Source organism: Eurosta solidaginis, chromosome 4 (genome assembly GCF_040869045.1).
Source record: "Eurosta solidaginis isolate ZX-2024a chromosome 4, ASM4086904v1, whole genome shotgun sequence".
Classification (NCBI taxonomy): Eukaryota; Metazoa; Arthropoda; class Insecta; order Diptera; family Tephritidae; genus Eurosta; species Eurosta solidaginis.
Genome location: NC_090322.1, coordinates 174,864,032 through 174,880,096, shown reverse-complemented (window position 1 = coordinate 174,880,096; position 16,065 = coordinate 174,864,032). Strand labels below are relative to the sequence as shown.

The following is a 16,065-nucleotide window of genomic DNA, read 5'->3' as shown; positions in this document are numbered from 1 at the left end:
AAATAAAATATTACATTTTTTTTTCTGAAGTGATTCCCAAATTACTCCTGGAGGATCCCGAGGGAGTTCCCAAAATCATCCCGTAGTGACCCTCGAATAAACCCGGGAGGATCCCGAGAGAGCTAGCGAAATGACCGCGAAGTGATGCCCAAACGACTCCAGGAGGATACCGAGAGTCCTCAAAATTATCCTGTGATCACCCAAAATGACCCTGGGAGGACCCCTAGGAACTCCGAAATGACCCCGCGAGGACCACGAAAGCAGTCCCCGAAATCATCTCGAAAAAACCCCAAACGACCGCGAGTGATCCCCAAATGACTCCGGGAGGATCGGGAGTGTCCCCAGAGTCATCCCGAAATTACGCCCAAATAACCCAGGAAGGATCCCAAGAGAGTACCCTAAATCATGCCTAAAGGCTCCCCAAATGACCCCGATTGAGTCCCCGAAATTATCCCCAAATCACTCAGAGAGGACTCCGAGCGAGTCCAAAGGGCGAAGCACTGCTACAACAACAACAGCGAGTCCAAAAATCATGGCGAAATGACCCCCGAATGTCTCCGGCAAGATTAAAAGGGAGTTCCAAAAATCATTCCGAAGTAACCCTGAGAGGACTCCGGGGGGTAAATTTAGTAAGTGTGAGTTTTAAAATGTGCACCTTTTCTTCATATAATTTCATTCATTTATTTCAAAACTTACACTTACTGATAACAACCCCTGGAGAGTTCCCAAAGTGGACCTGGCTTCTCTTAGGATCGATTCCAGAGAGCCTGTGACTTTTCTGCCTGCGCTTAGTTATGACGTTTAGTTTCAATGGTATGTAACTCTTTTATATTCATTATTTACTTTACTTTAAGTTAACTGATCATTTGAGTTGATTTTTTGTTACGTTTTTATTTTTTAAATTCATACTCAAAGTTCCGAAATATTTTTTTATCCATGTAAAAATCACATTGTGAGCTACATATCTGACATGTTCAGCTATTTCATCAACAACGGCATTTAATTCACTGCCCCCCAGTCGGATATGTTTCCCTTTCATTATTGCTGCTATCACCAGTAGAAGGATTAGCTTCATCATTTGCATTTGCCCTTGAGTTGTCTTGCTCGTTACTTTGATTTCCTTCTATATTATTATTGACATTTTCGTTTTGATTGTTGGATGGATTATTATTCTCTTCGGTATTTAAAATACGTTCACGATTACGCAATGAATGTATACAAGCTAGTAAACGTATCATAAAGGCTGCTGGTACCGTTATGGTGTCTTTTGTTTGCTCCAACATAATTGCATTGCGTTTCATGAGCTAAATATTAAAGTGAAAGAGAGAAAAAATGTAAGTTATTGTACATTTTTGATAATTATAAATAAATACAAGGCGCCATAACCTCCGAGGAGGTTTTAGGCCTAGCTTCTCTTCCAATTGCCATCGTGCTCCATTTAATTTTTCCTACAAATGGGCGGAACGGGACCTACATGTTTTACGCTTACTCCGAATGGCACCTGACTGACTTGTAGATGAGTAGCGGAGAAGCTGCTTCTTTGCAAAATATGGTCGGACGAGTGCATGCCCGACGATTGGAATCTAAGTCTCTTTTGCCAAGTCCACAAGAAAGAGGATACTGCAAAATGCGCCAACTATCGCGGAATCAGCCTTATTAACATCGCATATAAGGTCCTGTGTGAAAGATTGAAGCCCACCGTGAATCAGCTGATTGGACGTTATCAGCTTCGTTATCGGCTTCAGACCTGATAAATCTATCATCGACCAGATTTGCACAATGCGCCAAAAAAAATTCGAAAAAAGAATTTACATACATCACTTCTTCGTTGATTTTAAAGCAGCCTTCGACAGCAGGAGCTGCTTATATGCCGCTATGTTTAAATTTGGTTTCCTCGCAATACTTATACGGCTGTGCAAAATGACGTTGAGTAGCATCATCAGCTCAGCCGGAAATCCGAGCCGTTCGAAACTAAACGAAGTTTCATACAGGGTGAACCCCTATCATGCGATTTCTTTGATTTGATGCTGGCTAAAATAATACTAGCTGCAGAACTTAACCGCTTTGGAACAATTTTCTATAAAGGCGTGCAGTTGCTGGCGTATGCTGATGACATTCATACCATCGCCCTGAAACCCCGCACCGTAAGTCTGCTTACTCCAAAGGGGATGATGGTGAATGTGAACTAAGTACCTGCCGTCATCAAGCAAAGAGTCGACGCCTTGGCAACCACGCTACTGTTGGCAGCCATAATTTCGAAATATTAAGACTTCGTTCATTTAGGAACCAGCGTTATCATCAGCTCTGAAATCCAGCGAAGAGTCACTCTTATCAATAAATGCTACTTTGGACTAGGTAGGCCGTTAAAAAGTAAAGTCCTCTCTCGATAAACGAAAGTCATGCTTTACAAGTCACTTATTGTACCCGTCCTGCTATATGGTGCAGAAGCATGGACCATGAAATGCAGCGGTTACGCTGGCTAGGCCATGTTATGCAAATAAAAGATAACGGTCCGGCTAAGAAAGTATTTTGATCGGAACCCGCCTATGGAAGCACAGGACAGCGGCCATCAGGCAGGCTTATGCGACTACCCTCGTTCCTTCTGCTCTAAAAATTTCTAGAATTTCATTACTTTCTGTATCCATGGAAGAGGCGATATCACGCCGCCCTGAGGGGTGCCTCCGGGAGCCATTTTACAAACTGAGCAAGCTCCTAATGTTCCGTTGAAGACTCTACTCATGAGCATAGAATCGATACATGCAAGTATAGAGTCTTTGATTACCCTAACCCAGCGGGGCCACTGCTACAACAACAACTACAACCGCAGGTTAGGGGTTAGAATATACCCGCAGAAGGCATGCCTGTCGTAAGAGGCGACTAAAATACCAAGTAGATGCAAGGGGTTGTGTAGCGCAACCCTTTCAAGGGGTAGTCAGCGCAATATATAGCTTCTCCAACCCAATTGTCAACACCTATCCGTGGCGAATCCTGTTTCATTAACAGCCGAGGCTCTGGCGACCCAGAACTCCTCATGGATCTAGGGGGTGGGAGGGCGGTATGGCCTAGAAGGCCGCATATGGTCATACCAAATCACCAGGACCATCAACATCGATAACACTCCCTTCCCCTCCCAAGGCCTTCGGAGAGTGTCCTTATCGCTACAACAACAACAACAACGTGTCGTATATAAGCCCTTCAGATGGCCTCCATTTTAATGTTGTTTAAGGCGCCCTCAGTGTCGCAATTATATGTATAAATACTTACATCTTCGGCTGTTTCCTCGTCAAAATTGGTATGTTCCAAAATTGGCGCCCATATCTTCACGTCATAATCTATACCCGAACTCGCTAAATATGGTAACTCAGGATGAGGTTGTAAACAATTAACTACATGTTGATCGCCTTGCATTAACATAGCCAGTTTTCCTGTACGTCGGTCCCATGTGAAAATGTGCCCACAATCAGATCCTGACATCACATAATTGCTGCCCCAAAAGTTTGCTTCTTTAATCATCGTTCGTGCATTTCTATGTCCAACAAATTTCATGCGTAAATAATCGAAAATGAATTCCTTAGCTTGCATATCTAATTCTGCAAGCTCTTCATTTAGTTTTTCCGCTTCATCTTCACGAAACTGTATTCCTTGTGATTCATCAGTGTTGCTACGTGGCGTGGCTGTGGACTCTGCAGATCCACCGCCATCATCTTCCTGTTGTTCAATTGTTTCATTTACCGAATTTAGTGAGGAAGTAGTTTGTGTAGGAACATCTCCGGTTTCGGTTTGAGGTGGGGGTATGTTAATTGTACGTGTGCCATGTAAGCGGCTTGCAACTCTACGCCAATATGTACCAGATGTTGAGGGTGCGGCGTCTGTGGAAGAAAGAAAACTAAATTTACAAATAAAAAAAATTTAATTTAATCTTAGGTTATTTTTTGAATGATTGGCAAGAAGTTTCAGGTGTACCAAAAGACCCAAGATGACATAGATTTCGGAAAAGTTTCAATACTAGGGATGACTTTTTTAAGTCCCAAAAATCCCGGTATTGTTGAAAATAGCATTTATTCATCCATTTCAACAATTTAAAACTTTTTCCACAAATATTTTGGTTGGTGGTTTCTAAAGGTTTTCATAGTACAGAATCTTTATCTGCAGTCAGATTTTCCAAATTGGTGCAAATCCTCGACGTGGTGAACCCAAATCTGGGTCAAAACAGCTCCGGCACTAAAATTTTTGAGATATTCGAAACCAGACCTGGTAAATAATGATTACTAATGGTAATGATTAGCCGTTCCATTGATTATTACCTTTAAACGCCATTTAATGATTACTTGCCACTATTTTCTATTTTTAATGATTACTTTTCAATTGATTAAAAAAAAAAATTAAAAAAATTATGATTTTTAACGATTATTGAAAAAAATCAAAAGTAATCAAAAAAGGCCTTTTTTATTTTTATTTTTATTTTTCCGATTTTTTAAATTTTTTTTTATTTTTTGTTTTTTTTTTTTTTTATTATTTTTGATTATTCTTCCGCTTTGTTAAAAGAAAAATTCTCGATTGTTGTATGCACGGGCGAATAGTATATGAGCGTTGATTTAAACATATTCTAAGTATATACACATGTACAAAATTTGCTACACTCATTATATAAAATAAAATAATTTAAAAAAAATTTTAGTTAAACGGTTTTATTGAAAACAATACTTACATTAAGTAATAGTAATACTAAAAGCTAGAAACTAATTAGGTAGGTCCTAGGTAGTAGCCAGCACACTTCTAAAATTTCTATTGATAGTCATAAGTAAGACCAACTGAACCTTAATCAGGTTAAGCTACACCTCACATTTTTAGAAATTTCAAGCGCCAAACGCTTTTGTTTAATTGTCTGATCAACGCCCTATATTGATGAGGAGTGTTATGACTAGTACCTAGGACCTACCTAATTATTTTCTAGCTTTTAGAATTGTAACGAATTTAGGGAAATTCCACTTATTTGAAACCTTCTGCAAACGTTCGAATCGCTAAATTGTTGTATAAATAACTCCAATATTCAGTAATGCCAAATGGTCTTTATTAGACTACTTTGAGAGTACTTCTCAATAACACATATACTTCACAACTAATTGCGTGTTTAAATCAAACTGATTACTGATTACTCACCTTGTGCTGCTTTTATACTCTCCGTTGTTTCATTCGCATATTTCTCCTAAAGTCTAGACGTTTCGCCTTTTGCTGTATCTCCTGCTTGGTAATTGAGCTACATATATGCGTGTGCATTAGGGCGGGTCGATTTAAAAATCGCTCATTGCTCTGTGAAAATCGTATTCTAGGGATCAAAATAAGAAACTTTGCCGAAGGAACCATACCTCTAAAACGAATTCTGATGTCCCCCAATTTGGGTCGAACTTTTGGGTAGGGGCAAATTTTGAAAAATCCCACTTTGACCCTAATGTATGACCGACCCCCACTAACTTTGGAGGCCCGACCCACCCATGCCAGTGGCACACCCCCTGGAACCCCCCTGGGGGTTCACCATACAAACATTTAAAAAAATCGCCGGTTTTGCACTTTACATGAAAACATCAGCGAAATGCCTATGTTTTTTCTTTTTGGAGTTTATTTTTCTCTTTAGAAATTTATTTAGTCAGAACATATGTAAATGAAAAAATGAATTTAACCAATTTGTTAGCGTTTTCATTCGATGGCAGAAAAGATGATACTTTAACGATAGATAAAATTGATGAGAAGTATCTTACTAGGATGGTAAAAGAACCTCATCTTGTTATTTTGAGAGAACCCAATTCTGAATTGATTGGTTACGTAAGACTGGAACATGAAACCGCTGAATACAAAAAAACCAAATTAAATGGTTTTTTCAACGATAAAAATATATCACTGGATGCATTAATTGGAATATGCACTGACGGTGAGCCAACAAACACTGGCCCACATGGTGGAATTATACGACGATTCGAATTGCTGTTAAAAAGACCATTGCATTGGTTCGTTTGCCTTCTACACTTCAACGAACTTCCGTTTCGGCATTTGTTTGAAGCTTTGGATAAATCAACCAGCACTGGACCAAGATCGGAAACCGGAAAACTGAGCCGTCAAATCGAAACTTGTGAAACTCTTCCGGTAAGTTATTGCTATCACTCATTTATTATAATTGTCAACCATTTTTAATTATTTTATTATTATATATTTTCAGGTGGTGGACGGCTTCCAGAAAAAATTTAATTTTCCACCGATTCGAAGTACTTATACGACATGGCCCATGCAATTTCTAGCGGCGTGGTTCCGGTGGATCTGGCTAACATCAAACCAGGGAAAATTGTGCATTCTCGGTGGCTCACCAAGGCCGCTAGATTATTGCGATTATATGTGACAACGGAAAATCCAAAATTTAAGAATTCTGGTAGAATTTATAATTAAATGTTATGTGCCAATGTACTTCAATATCAAGTATTTCAGCTCTGTCGTGTACGGCAGTGCATTATTTTTCAAGTTCATTGGTTGGTCACGATTTCTAGAACCTCGTTTACGCAAAATTGTCAATCAAGTAATTAAAGATAATTCATATTATGCGCATTCGGAAAATATCTTGTTATCAATGTTGTTTGATGATAGCAAAGAAAAGCGCGACTGTGCCATCAAGAAAATTCTACGCTATCGAACCGATGTTGACGAGCCAATTGAACTTAGAGTTTATAAAAAAACAGATATAAACTTTAATTGCACAAGTTATATGGAAATGATCAATTTGAATGATATAAATATCGTATTTGAACCACCATTCACGAGAAGCATTCCTCACCTTCGAGCGGCGAATCCCGTTTCACTAACAGACGAGGCTCTGGCGACCCCAAGCTCCTCATGGAACTTGGGGGTGGGGAGGGAGGGATGGCCTGAAGGTTTAATGTGGCCATATAAATCGTTCCCGAGATGGTCGGGCCAGCACCTTAATGGTGCTGTGTTACCGGAGCGTATCGGATCTGTATCCGACAAAGGACCATCACATCGATAACACTCCCCAAAACCTTCGGGGAGTAACTAATCGCTACAACAACAACAACAACAGAAGCATCCCGTACGATACATTGAAAGAATATTTAAATCAAGATGATCCACCGTTTAATGATCCAAAAATTCCATCACACATACAAGGAACGGAACGACATGTTCCATTGCTAGCTAGCGTTTCCAAACGGGTTATACCGGAAAATGTAGAGGCTGCTATGGCGACGACATTAGAGAGCCGTGCGAAATTGCCCAGACTTGAAAGTAAAAAAGACTTCAAACAATAATTTTTTTAGTCTCTTTTCTATAACTCACTTAAATTAATTTTTTCATTTACATATGTTCTGACTAAATAAATTTCTTAAGAGAAAAATAGATATTATTATAAATAAATTAATAAAAATAAAGAAAAAACATAGGCATTTCGCTGATTTTTTCATGTAAAGTGCAAAACCGGAGATTTTTTGAAATGTTTGTATGGTGAACCCCCAGGGGGGTTCCAGGGGGTGTGCCGCTGACATCGGTGGGTCGGGCCTCCAAAGTTATTGGGGGTCGGTTATACATTTGGACTCGATTGGGGCACTCTAAATGGGTCAAAGTGGGATTTTTCAAAATTTGCCCCTATCCAAAAGTTCGACCCAAATTGGGGGACATCAGAATTCGTTTTGGAGGTATGGTTCCTTCGGCATAGTTTCTTATTTTGATCCCTAGAATATGATTTTCACAGAGCAATAGACGATTTTTTTGCCTCCCCACAAATCGACCCGGCCTAATACACACGCATATGGTTACAAACTACAAGTATACCTCGATATGGCTGGTAACCAAGCATGAAGTTCGAGAAATTACTAGACCTTAGTAGGGGTATGCGAATAAAGCAGCGGAGAGTATAAAAGCAGCGCAAGCTGAGTAATTAATAATCAGTTTGATTTAAACACGCAATTAATTGTCAAGAGTTACAAAATTCGTTACAATATGTTTAGGTCAACGCTCATATACCATTCGCTCTATATGTTGCATGTTCCGATAAGCGCTTACGATTTACTATTGCATCCTAATTTGTACTTGTATATATGTAGAAATTATCCCGTGCATGCAACAAACGAGAATTTTTCTTTCAACAAAGCGGAAAAAAATCAAAAAAAATAAAAAGGCCTTTTTTGATTAATTTTGATTTTTTTTTCAATAATCATAAAAAATCATGATTGTTATATAATAATCATTGGCCATTAAAAAAGGCATCTAATTAATTGATTACTAATGCTAATTCGAATTTAACTGGTCTGTGCAAGAAAAACTTCTTAGTTAGATACATTTGAGATCATGCAAACTCTAGAAATTTTTTTATAAAGGCTAAATTTATGGACAATACCGGTATCTAATCAAAAATTTTTCTCTTTCCGGGAGATATTTTTATCGCAAACAAACCCGTCAGACGCTGTCCTGACCTTTGACTTTCCGGCATGATTTCCAAAAATGTTTAGACATTTCTTTCACTTTCGCTTTATTTTTCCCACAATACCTCTACTTCTCCATTCTTCTCACTTTTACCACTCCTTCGTCTCCCTCCTTTTCCTCTTCTTTTTCATATATCAGCATCGAAAAAGATTTATAAGATTTAAAAAATTCTATAATTGTCTATACAATGGAAACTAGAAATTTTGTTAAATTGAAAAAAGTGCCACCGTCCACATTTAAAAGGAGAAAATTTTAATGTTTTAAAGTTGAGGTTGCACTTCCCACTGTTAGTGAAAATAACGTAAAAAAGGGGTAGATAAAGTCTGGCCAAAGTTTTGATGGTATAAAAACAACAATTAACCAATCTCACCTCTCGCATACATACCTTCTGACGTTTCTCTTGCCACAGCAGCTAGCAGCGATGCTTGATTCTCGCGATTAAGCTCTTGCGCTTGACCTGACAGACCCATACGTGTACGTGGATCATTCAGCATGCGTGAAATAACCTCTGTCATGCGACTCATTATATTTGCTTGCAATTGCGGACGCACCTGCCCAATCTCTACACGTCCACGTCGGTAATTTTCCGGGCGAGCATCTGGTCCTGTATCTGACCAGTCGCCACGTAAACGCAAACGACGTGTAACTTGCTCAGCTGTTAATGCTGGCACAGCTGATGATGACGAACTATTCGCATCTGTTGTGCTGCGTCCCTTTTCGTACAATTCATTTACGTCAGCACCATCACGACGTAAATCAAATAAATATAAATACTCTGATGAATAACTAACTAACAATTCAGTCTCTTCTGGACTATAACGTACGCAAGTAGTACGATATTGACGATTTGTTGTCATTGGTATGGGATAGGCTTTGATTGGACGTGTATGCCTATCTGTTGTCGGTATAGATCCATCACTAAAATCAATTACCGACAAATAACGACGATCGTAGATACGTACAATCGCATCAGAACTACCCACAGCTACATAATAATTACTTATAGGTGAAAGATCCATGGCATTCACAGCTGAAGGACTGAAAATAAGTATGTTATCCTTACAGCATGTCTTGTGACAACTTGATATTTGACGTAAATCGAATAAACGCACTGTTCCATCTTCCCCGCAACTCAAAAACGAACGGGGTTCAGTGGGTATGGTCAGTACTTCATATGTTGTACCACTTTTATGGCAATTGAAGAAACTCAATTTTGCATCATTCTCATTATGTTCATAGAGTGGAAGAGTGGAACCACCATTACTGACATTTGATGTACAATTATTCAAAAGCTTTGTTCCCATGCGTTGCCGTCGTATATATGGTGCCATCAATTCTGTGTGTAATACAATGCCATCCCCAGAACATGATACAAGTGAATGCCCATTCGATCTGGGCATGAATCGTGCACTAAAAATATTAGCTCGATGTGCTGTTTTATATTTTAGTAATACTTCTTGATTATGCGGATTTGTTATGGCAATACACTGATCATCACTTCCGGATAATAAATATTCGCCTGTGTTATTCCAGCAAACAGTATTTACGCAGCCAGAATGCACATGCAAACGGCTCATCAATCCCAAACGTTGTACATAATCTATTGAGTCTGTAAGAAAGGTTATAAAAATATTTAGGGGTCGTATAAGTAACTAGCCCAGTCGTATGTTTCAGGACTACAGCTCAGAATAAGAAACAAGGAACTCTGAAAACTGGTATACACATTTGTATTAGGTTGATCCATGATCCACAGCTCGGAAAAATAGTTACTTTTTTTTCCAAATTTCAGGCTTAATTAAAAACAATTTGATTGCTTAATTAATATCAGTTTTTTTTTTTTTTTTTTTTTTTTTGGAATAGGTCGGTCTTTGGTCGACTTATAACCTTCATCGGATTAAAATGTGTTACCTGTAAAAATTTTAGACGTACAACTAACAGAGATTCAGATCTTTATATGAGGAATCTCAAACCAAACCGCAATAAGTGCACCCTTCAATTTTTTTTAGTTATGGATGGGGTTTACTTTACTTTTGATTGATTGAATTGCCATGGAGAGGGTTGCGCTACACAACCCCTTGAGAGATACAGCTGACAGATATATAAGCAACAAGTGGCATAGGTCCTAGAAAGCTTCTAGTATTTGCGAAGACGACGAAGTTATTTTATAACATAGGCCCTGGTTTTTGATAGGGATTTTCAGTTTGGTCGTTAAAAAAACTTTTGGCAACAAGATAAACTCATTCAGTCTATTTGACGTCCTTACAGACCTGCTAGTTCAACACAACCTAACCTACTGTTCCAGCTCTGAATATGAATAGAGTATGGAGCAATTGTATTGCACCGTGCTCCGAAGGACGTTGCCTTCCTTGGTCGTTTAGAGATCATTTTGGTCACTGCCGGGAGTCATATCGTAATGGTTGCGGGATCATTTCAGGGCTACATGATTATTTAGGAATCATTTGGGTACTATTTCGTGGCTGTCCGGAGTAAATTTGGGGATAATTTTATGGACTTCTTCGGGGTCCATTCGGGCTCAATCTGATTCATTTCTATAAAATTCTAAGGACTATTTCTGAGTCATTTCGGAATGGTTTTAAGGATTATTTTGTGGTCATTTCGGGGCCACGTGAAAACGATCTTCGGGATTATTTTGGGGTCATCGGCAACTATTTCGGGATAATTTGTGAATTAATTCGTGGTTCTTGTGGGGCATTACGTGGGTAAATTTGTCGTTATTACGTGATGATCTTTTGCGACTATTACGGGGCTCTTCCGGGATGATTTGCGATCAATTCGGGGTAATGAAGTGATGATTTTGGATACAATTTCGGGACTCTTCCGTGGTCAATTTGTGGCAATTTCGTGATGATCTTAGTGGCATTTTTAGGATTTCCCCGAGGTTATTTGGGAATTACTTCATGGTAATTTCGGGATGGTTTTGGATACTATTTCGTGGCTCTTCCTCCGGTGTCTTTTTTAAGGCATATGCTCAGAGGGAACTTTGTACATGGGTTCAACTCAATCATAAACTATTTAATAATTTGGGAAAAATTTAAACAACGCGATATCAGGACGGACAAGGCGACAGCTGTTTCGATTATACCTTGTAAATCTCTTCAAAGCCTTTTCTCCCGGGAGTGGGAGTCGAACCCGCACTCCTACGATAGTTGAAATGGTTATAAACGCATTCAGCTACGTCATGCCTTAGTTGTTGTAAAGTTTTTCCCAATTGCCTTCTTCGCATATATTATCTTCCACACATTACATAATTCGTATGTAGTTATGTGTTGGAGTTATGGCTGTTTGTAAGGCGGTTTTCAGAGAAACTTGGTATTCGTTGTTTGTTCTATTTATAGAACTACAACGAGTTAACCAAATGTTGGCTACTTATATGAGTTAACCGGGGATTGCCCGCATCGCTTTAAATGTATGAAAACATTTATTTCAAGCAATTTTTAATTTTATAATTTATTTAATAATTTAGGAAAAATTTAAACAACGTGACATCAGGACGGATAAGGCGACAGCTGTTTCGATTATACCTTGTAAATCTCTTCAAAGCCTTTTCTCCCGGGAGTGGGACCCGAACCCGCACTCCTACGATAGTTGAAATGGTTATTCCTGGCAGGAAGCCATGCTGATTAGGTGATATCAAGCTCTTAATGGCAAACAACATTTTCTGTTTAACAATGTACTCAAATAATTTAGAAACCGTAGACAATTTAGAGATGGGTCTGTAATTGGCAATATCATTCTTGTTACCGCTTTTAAAAATAGGGGTAATAGAAGTAATCTTCCAAGCATTGATAAATTCGCCACTATCAAGCGATTTATTGAGTAAAGTTAAAAGAGGGTAAGCAAAAGCTGCACAATTTTTAAATAGGCAGGCCGATAAACCATCGACATCAGTCTGTGTTGTGTAACTAATATTCCTAATGCCATCTATTACATCATCAATTATTAGGTTGAGAGAACCAAAATTGATAGGAGAATCAACGACTGGGCCCTGGTTTTTAGTTTCTTCAATGTCAGACTCAAAGTTGGAACTAAGAAAGTCCGCAAAAAGATTTGCAGCCTCATAGGAGGTCGAAGCAATGGTTTCTTTATAGAATACCTCAGACGGAATAATAGAACACGATTTTTTAGACTTAACATAAAGCCAAAACTCTTTAGGGTTCGTTTTGATTTCAGTTTCATATTTCTGAACATAAATTTTATGTAGCACCCTACTCATGGATTTAAACTCCTTCGAGTAACGCAGATATAGATCTCTATGGGAAGAAGAGCCTGAAGACTTAAATTTTTTATAAAATTTGTTTCTTAAATTTTTTAGTTTCTTTAAGTCTTTAGTATACCATGGAATTTTATAAGATCTTTTTTATTAATAGGAATAATGCTCTTGCAGATGCTGTTAACTTTAAATTTAAAAATGTCAAAGCAGTCATGTAAAGATAGACCATAGAAAAGACAATCCCAGTCTAAAGAGGACATTTCAGAGTTGACAGAATCAAAATCGCAATTTTAAAAACAAAAACTAGTAGGATGGTTATCTTCACAAATAGAGTTAAAATTATAAAATTCCAAGTTTAACACTAGTGGAACATGATGTTGATTTGCAGCCGACAAAGGATCCAGGCACTCATTTAATGAAAAATTGATATTATCGCTAATAAATATAAGATCCAAAATTTTTAAGAGTCTGTTAATGAAACTATTAACCTGGACAAGATTAAGACTTAACAAATTATCAATTACATAAGACTCAGCGAAACTAGTAACATTATTAGGACACAAAGAAAAACTATCATCTAGTCTATTCCAGCTTATATTGCACAGGTTAAAATCACCAAGAATACAGTAATTACTGTTAGAATGCTTAGTAAATAAAGCTAAAATATTATCAATATGTGCTTACTCCTACGATAGTTGAAATGGTTATAAACGCATTCAGCTACGTCATGCCTTAGTTGTTGTAAAGTTTTTCCCAATTGCCTTCTTCGCATATATTATCTTCCACACATTACATAATTCGTATGTAGTTATGTGTTGAAGTTATGCCTGTTTTTAAGGCGGTTTTCAGAGAAACTTGGTATTTGTTGTTTGTTCTATTTATAGAACTACAACGAATTAACCAAATGTTGTCTACTTATATGAGTTAACCGGGGATCGCCCGTATCGCTTTAAATGTATGAAAACGTTTATTTCAAGCAATTTTTAATTTTATAATTTATTTAATAATTTGGGAAAAATTTAAACAACGTGACATCAGGACGGACAAGGCGACAGCTGTTTCGATTATACCTTGTAAATCTCTTCAAAGCCTTTTCTCCCGGGAGTGGGAGTCGAACCCGCACTCCTACGATAGTTGAAATGGTTATAAACGCATTCAGCTACGTCATGCCTTAGTTGTTGTAAATCATTTGCTGCAAGACCGGCATAACTCAAAAAACAAGACTTTTGAGTTAATAACATATAAACTTATCCAATACCATGATATATGTTGTAAAAAAAAATATTTTTGATCCGTTAAAAATATGCGTAACATATGGCAGTTAAAATCTTTGAATGGCTCTCCTGGAAAATCGATTTTTTTGACTTATGCAAAATGAGCGATATGTATAAATTTTATTAAAACTCGTGCAAAATCTGTATGAACATTTTGGGTGCACCTCAGACCTGTACTGCCGTCCTAATAAAGAATGTGGGTATCTGCATTTTAACTGAAACTGAGATATTGAACATAACGTGTTTGCATCTGTCCTTTTGTTCTATTAACAACAACTATTTAAGATTATTTTGGATATAATCTTTATATTAATGCAAAACAACATTGCAAATTTTGATTTCTTTAATGGGAAACTGCAGTTTCTTCGCAGATAGGATTTGGAAAATATTTCCTGAGTATCACAAAGGTTTGGGAAGAACTACACCAAAAAACAAAAGTGAAAAACTATTTTAACTTGGCGTAAGTGAAAGCATAACTCTTGGCCCCAGATCCTGAAAAGATGTCTTGTTCCTTTTTATATCTTACTGCCCCTCAATTTTCCACATCCCTTTGGCTCCTCCTCGCTTTAACTTTTCCTCTCGCTCTCACGCTTTCCGTCTTGAAGCTTTCACACCCTCTTTTCTATCAATCGTTTACCTTTCCTGTTTGACTTATTTTTCTTTCCTTCTTGCTTTCCTTTTTAATACCCTTTCTCTTTCTCTGCTTTCTTTCCGTCTTCCCATTGATTTTTGTTTCTCGCATCCCCTTCCATGATTTGTGCTCCTAAACTAATCACGCTTCATTTCCACTACTCCACCCCCTTTCTCTCCCATCCCATCCCTAATTTTTGTGATAACCGAAATATCATTATTGTATACGAGTTTCCAGCTTTCTATATCGAACTTGCACCATTATGTATTAAATTCACTGCGCCTTAAAGGTATGGGTAGAGACGGGAAAGGGGTAAATACCAAAATGGTAAATACCCGGTAAATTGGTTATATATACTAAAAATGGGTAAATATCCAAATATTTACCCAAAAGAAGGGTAAAAATAATCTTTTGGAAAATGTGGGAAACAAAAACACAAATTCAATCCAAAATGTACCCAATTTGTCCTATATTGGTGGGTAGTTATCCATTACGCTATCGGTTGAATTAGTTTTAATCTGTAATCCAGCGTTTTCCAAAAATATTTAGCCAATAATGCATGCCGTTGCAAATATTTAAGTTTACCCAGTAAACATTTCAAGTCAAAACAAGTAAGGACGGGACTGTCTTCGGCTGTGCCGAAGACTTCATACCTTTCATCAATGGGGCTGAACAATAATCTTATCCCGTTCGTAATCTCCAAATAATCGGATGTATAAGATAAGAAATATATAGTGAACAGATGTACATACCTAAACGATTTTTAAGATAAATATAAAATAAAAAATGGCAAAAAAATCCCTTATCTGAACGATCGGTTGTATGGGATATATATTATATATAGATCCGATCGAAATTATTTTTACAGGAAATCTTCTATGATATATTAGAATATATATCACCAAGTTTCACGTTTTTATGTTGGAAACTAAGGGAGAAATGGCCAAAAATCTTTCTATCTGAACGATCGGTTGTATGGGATAGGTATATACTATATACATATAGCTCCGATCAAAGTGATTTTTTCAGGAAATCTTCTATGATATATTAGAATAAATATCACCAAGTTTAACGTTTTTATATTGGAAATTAAGGGAGAAATGGCCAAAAATCTTTCTATCTGAACGATCGGTTGTATGGGATATATACTATATATAGCTCCGATCAAAGTGATTTTTTCAGAAAATCTTCTATGATATATTAAAATATATATCACCGAGTTTCACGTTTATACTTTCTAAATCAAGGGAGAAATGGCCAAAAATCTTTCTATCTGAACGATCGGTTGTATGGGATATAAGTATATATAGCTCCGATTAAAGTGATTTTTCCAGGATATCTTCTAAACTTAGTTGTTTATCAGCTGTATTATTGGCAAAAAATTTTTTTTGATTGTTATACAAATTAAAAAATGCCAAGATTAAGTGAAAAATCAAAACTAAAACGTCTTT

At 37.4% G+C, this 16,065-nt stretch overlaps 1 protein-coding gene and 1 long non-coding RNA gene across 7 annotated transcripts in view; one reads left to right on the top strand and one right to left on the bottom strand.

Moving 5' to 3' along the window:
* Positions 1–871: 871 nt before the first annotated feature.
* LOC137250669 (DDB1- and CUL4-associated factor 6-like) overlaps positions 872–16,065 on the bottom strand; it is a 34,033-nt gene continuing 18,839 nt past the window's right edge. For all 6 annotated transcript variants that reach the window (XM_067783872.1, XM_067783873.1, XM_067783868.1 and 3 more), the window contains 3 exons: positions 8,864–10,087; positions 3,265–3,869; positions 872–1,304 (listed from right to left, as the gene is read on the bottom strand). In XM_067783872.1, the coding sequence (XP_067639973.1) occupies positions 1,005–1,304; positions 3,265–3,869; positions 8,864–10,087 (2,129 nt within the window). In that variant the 3' untranslated portion in view covers positions 872–1,004. The remainder of the gene's footprint in view (positions 1,305–3,264; positions 3,870–8,863; positions 10,088–16,065) is intronic.
* On the top strand, positions 5,184–7,434 carry LOC137250671 (uncharacterized). The gene is made up of 2 exons (XR_010953044.1): positions 5,184–6,138; positions 6,212–7,434. It is a non-coding gene; the product is annotated as an uncharacterized lncRNA (long non-coding RNA).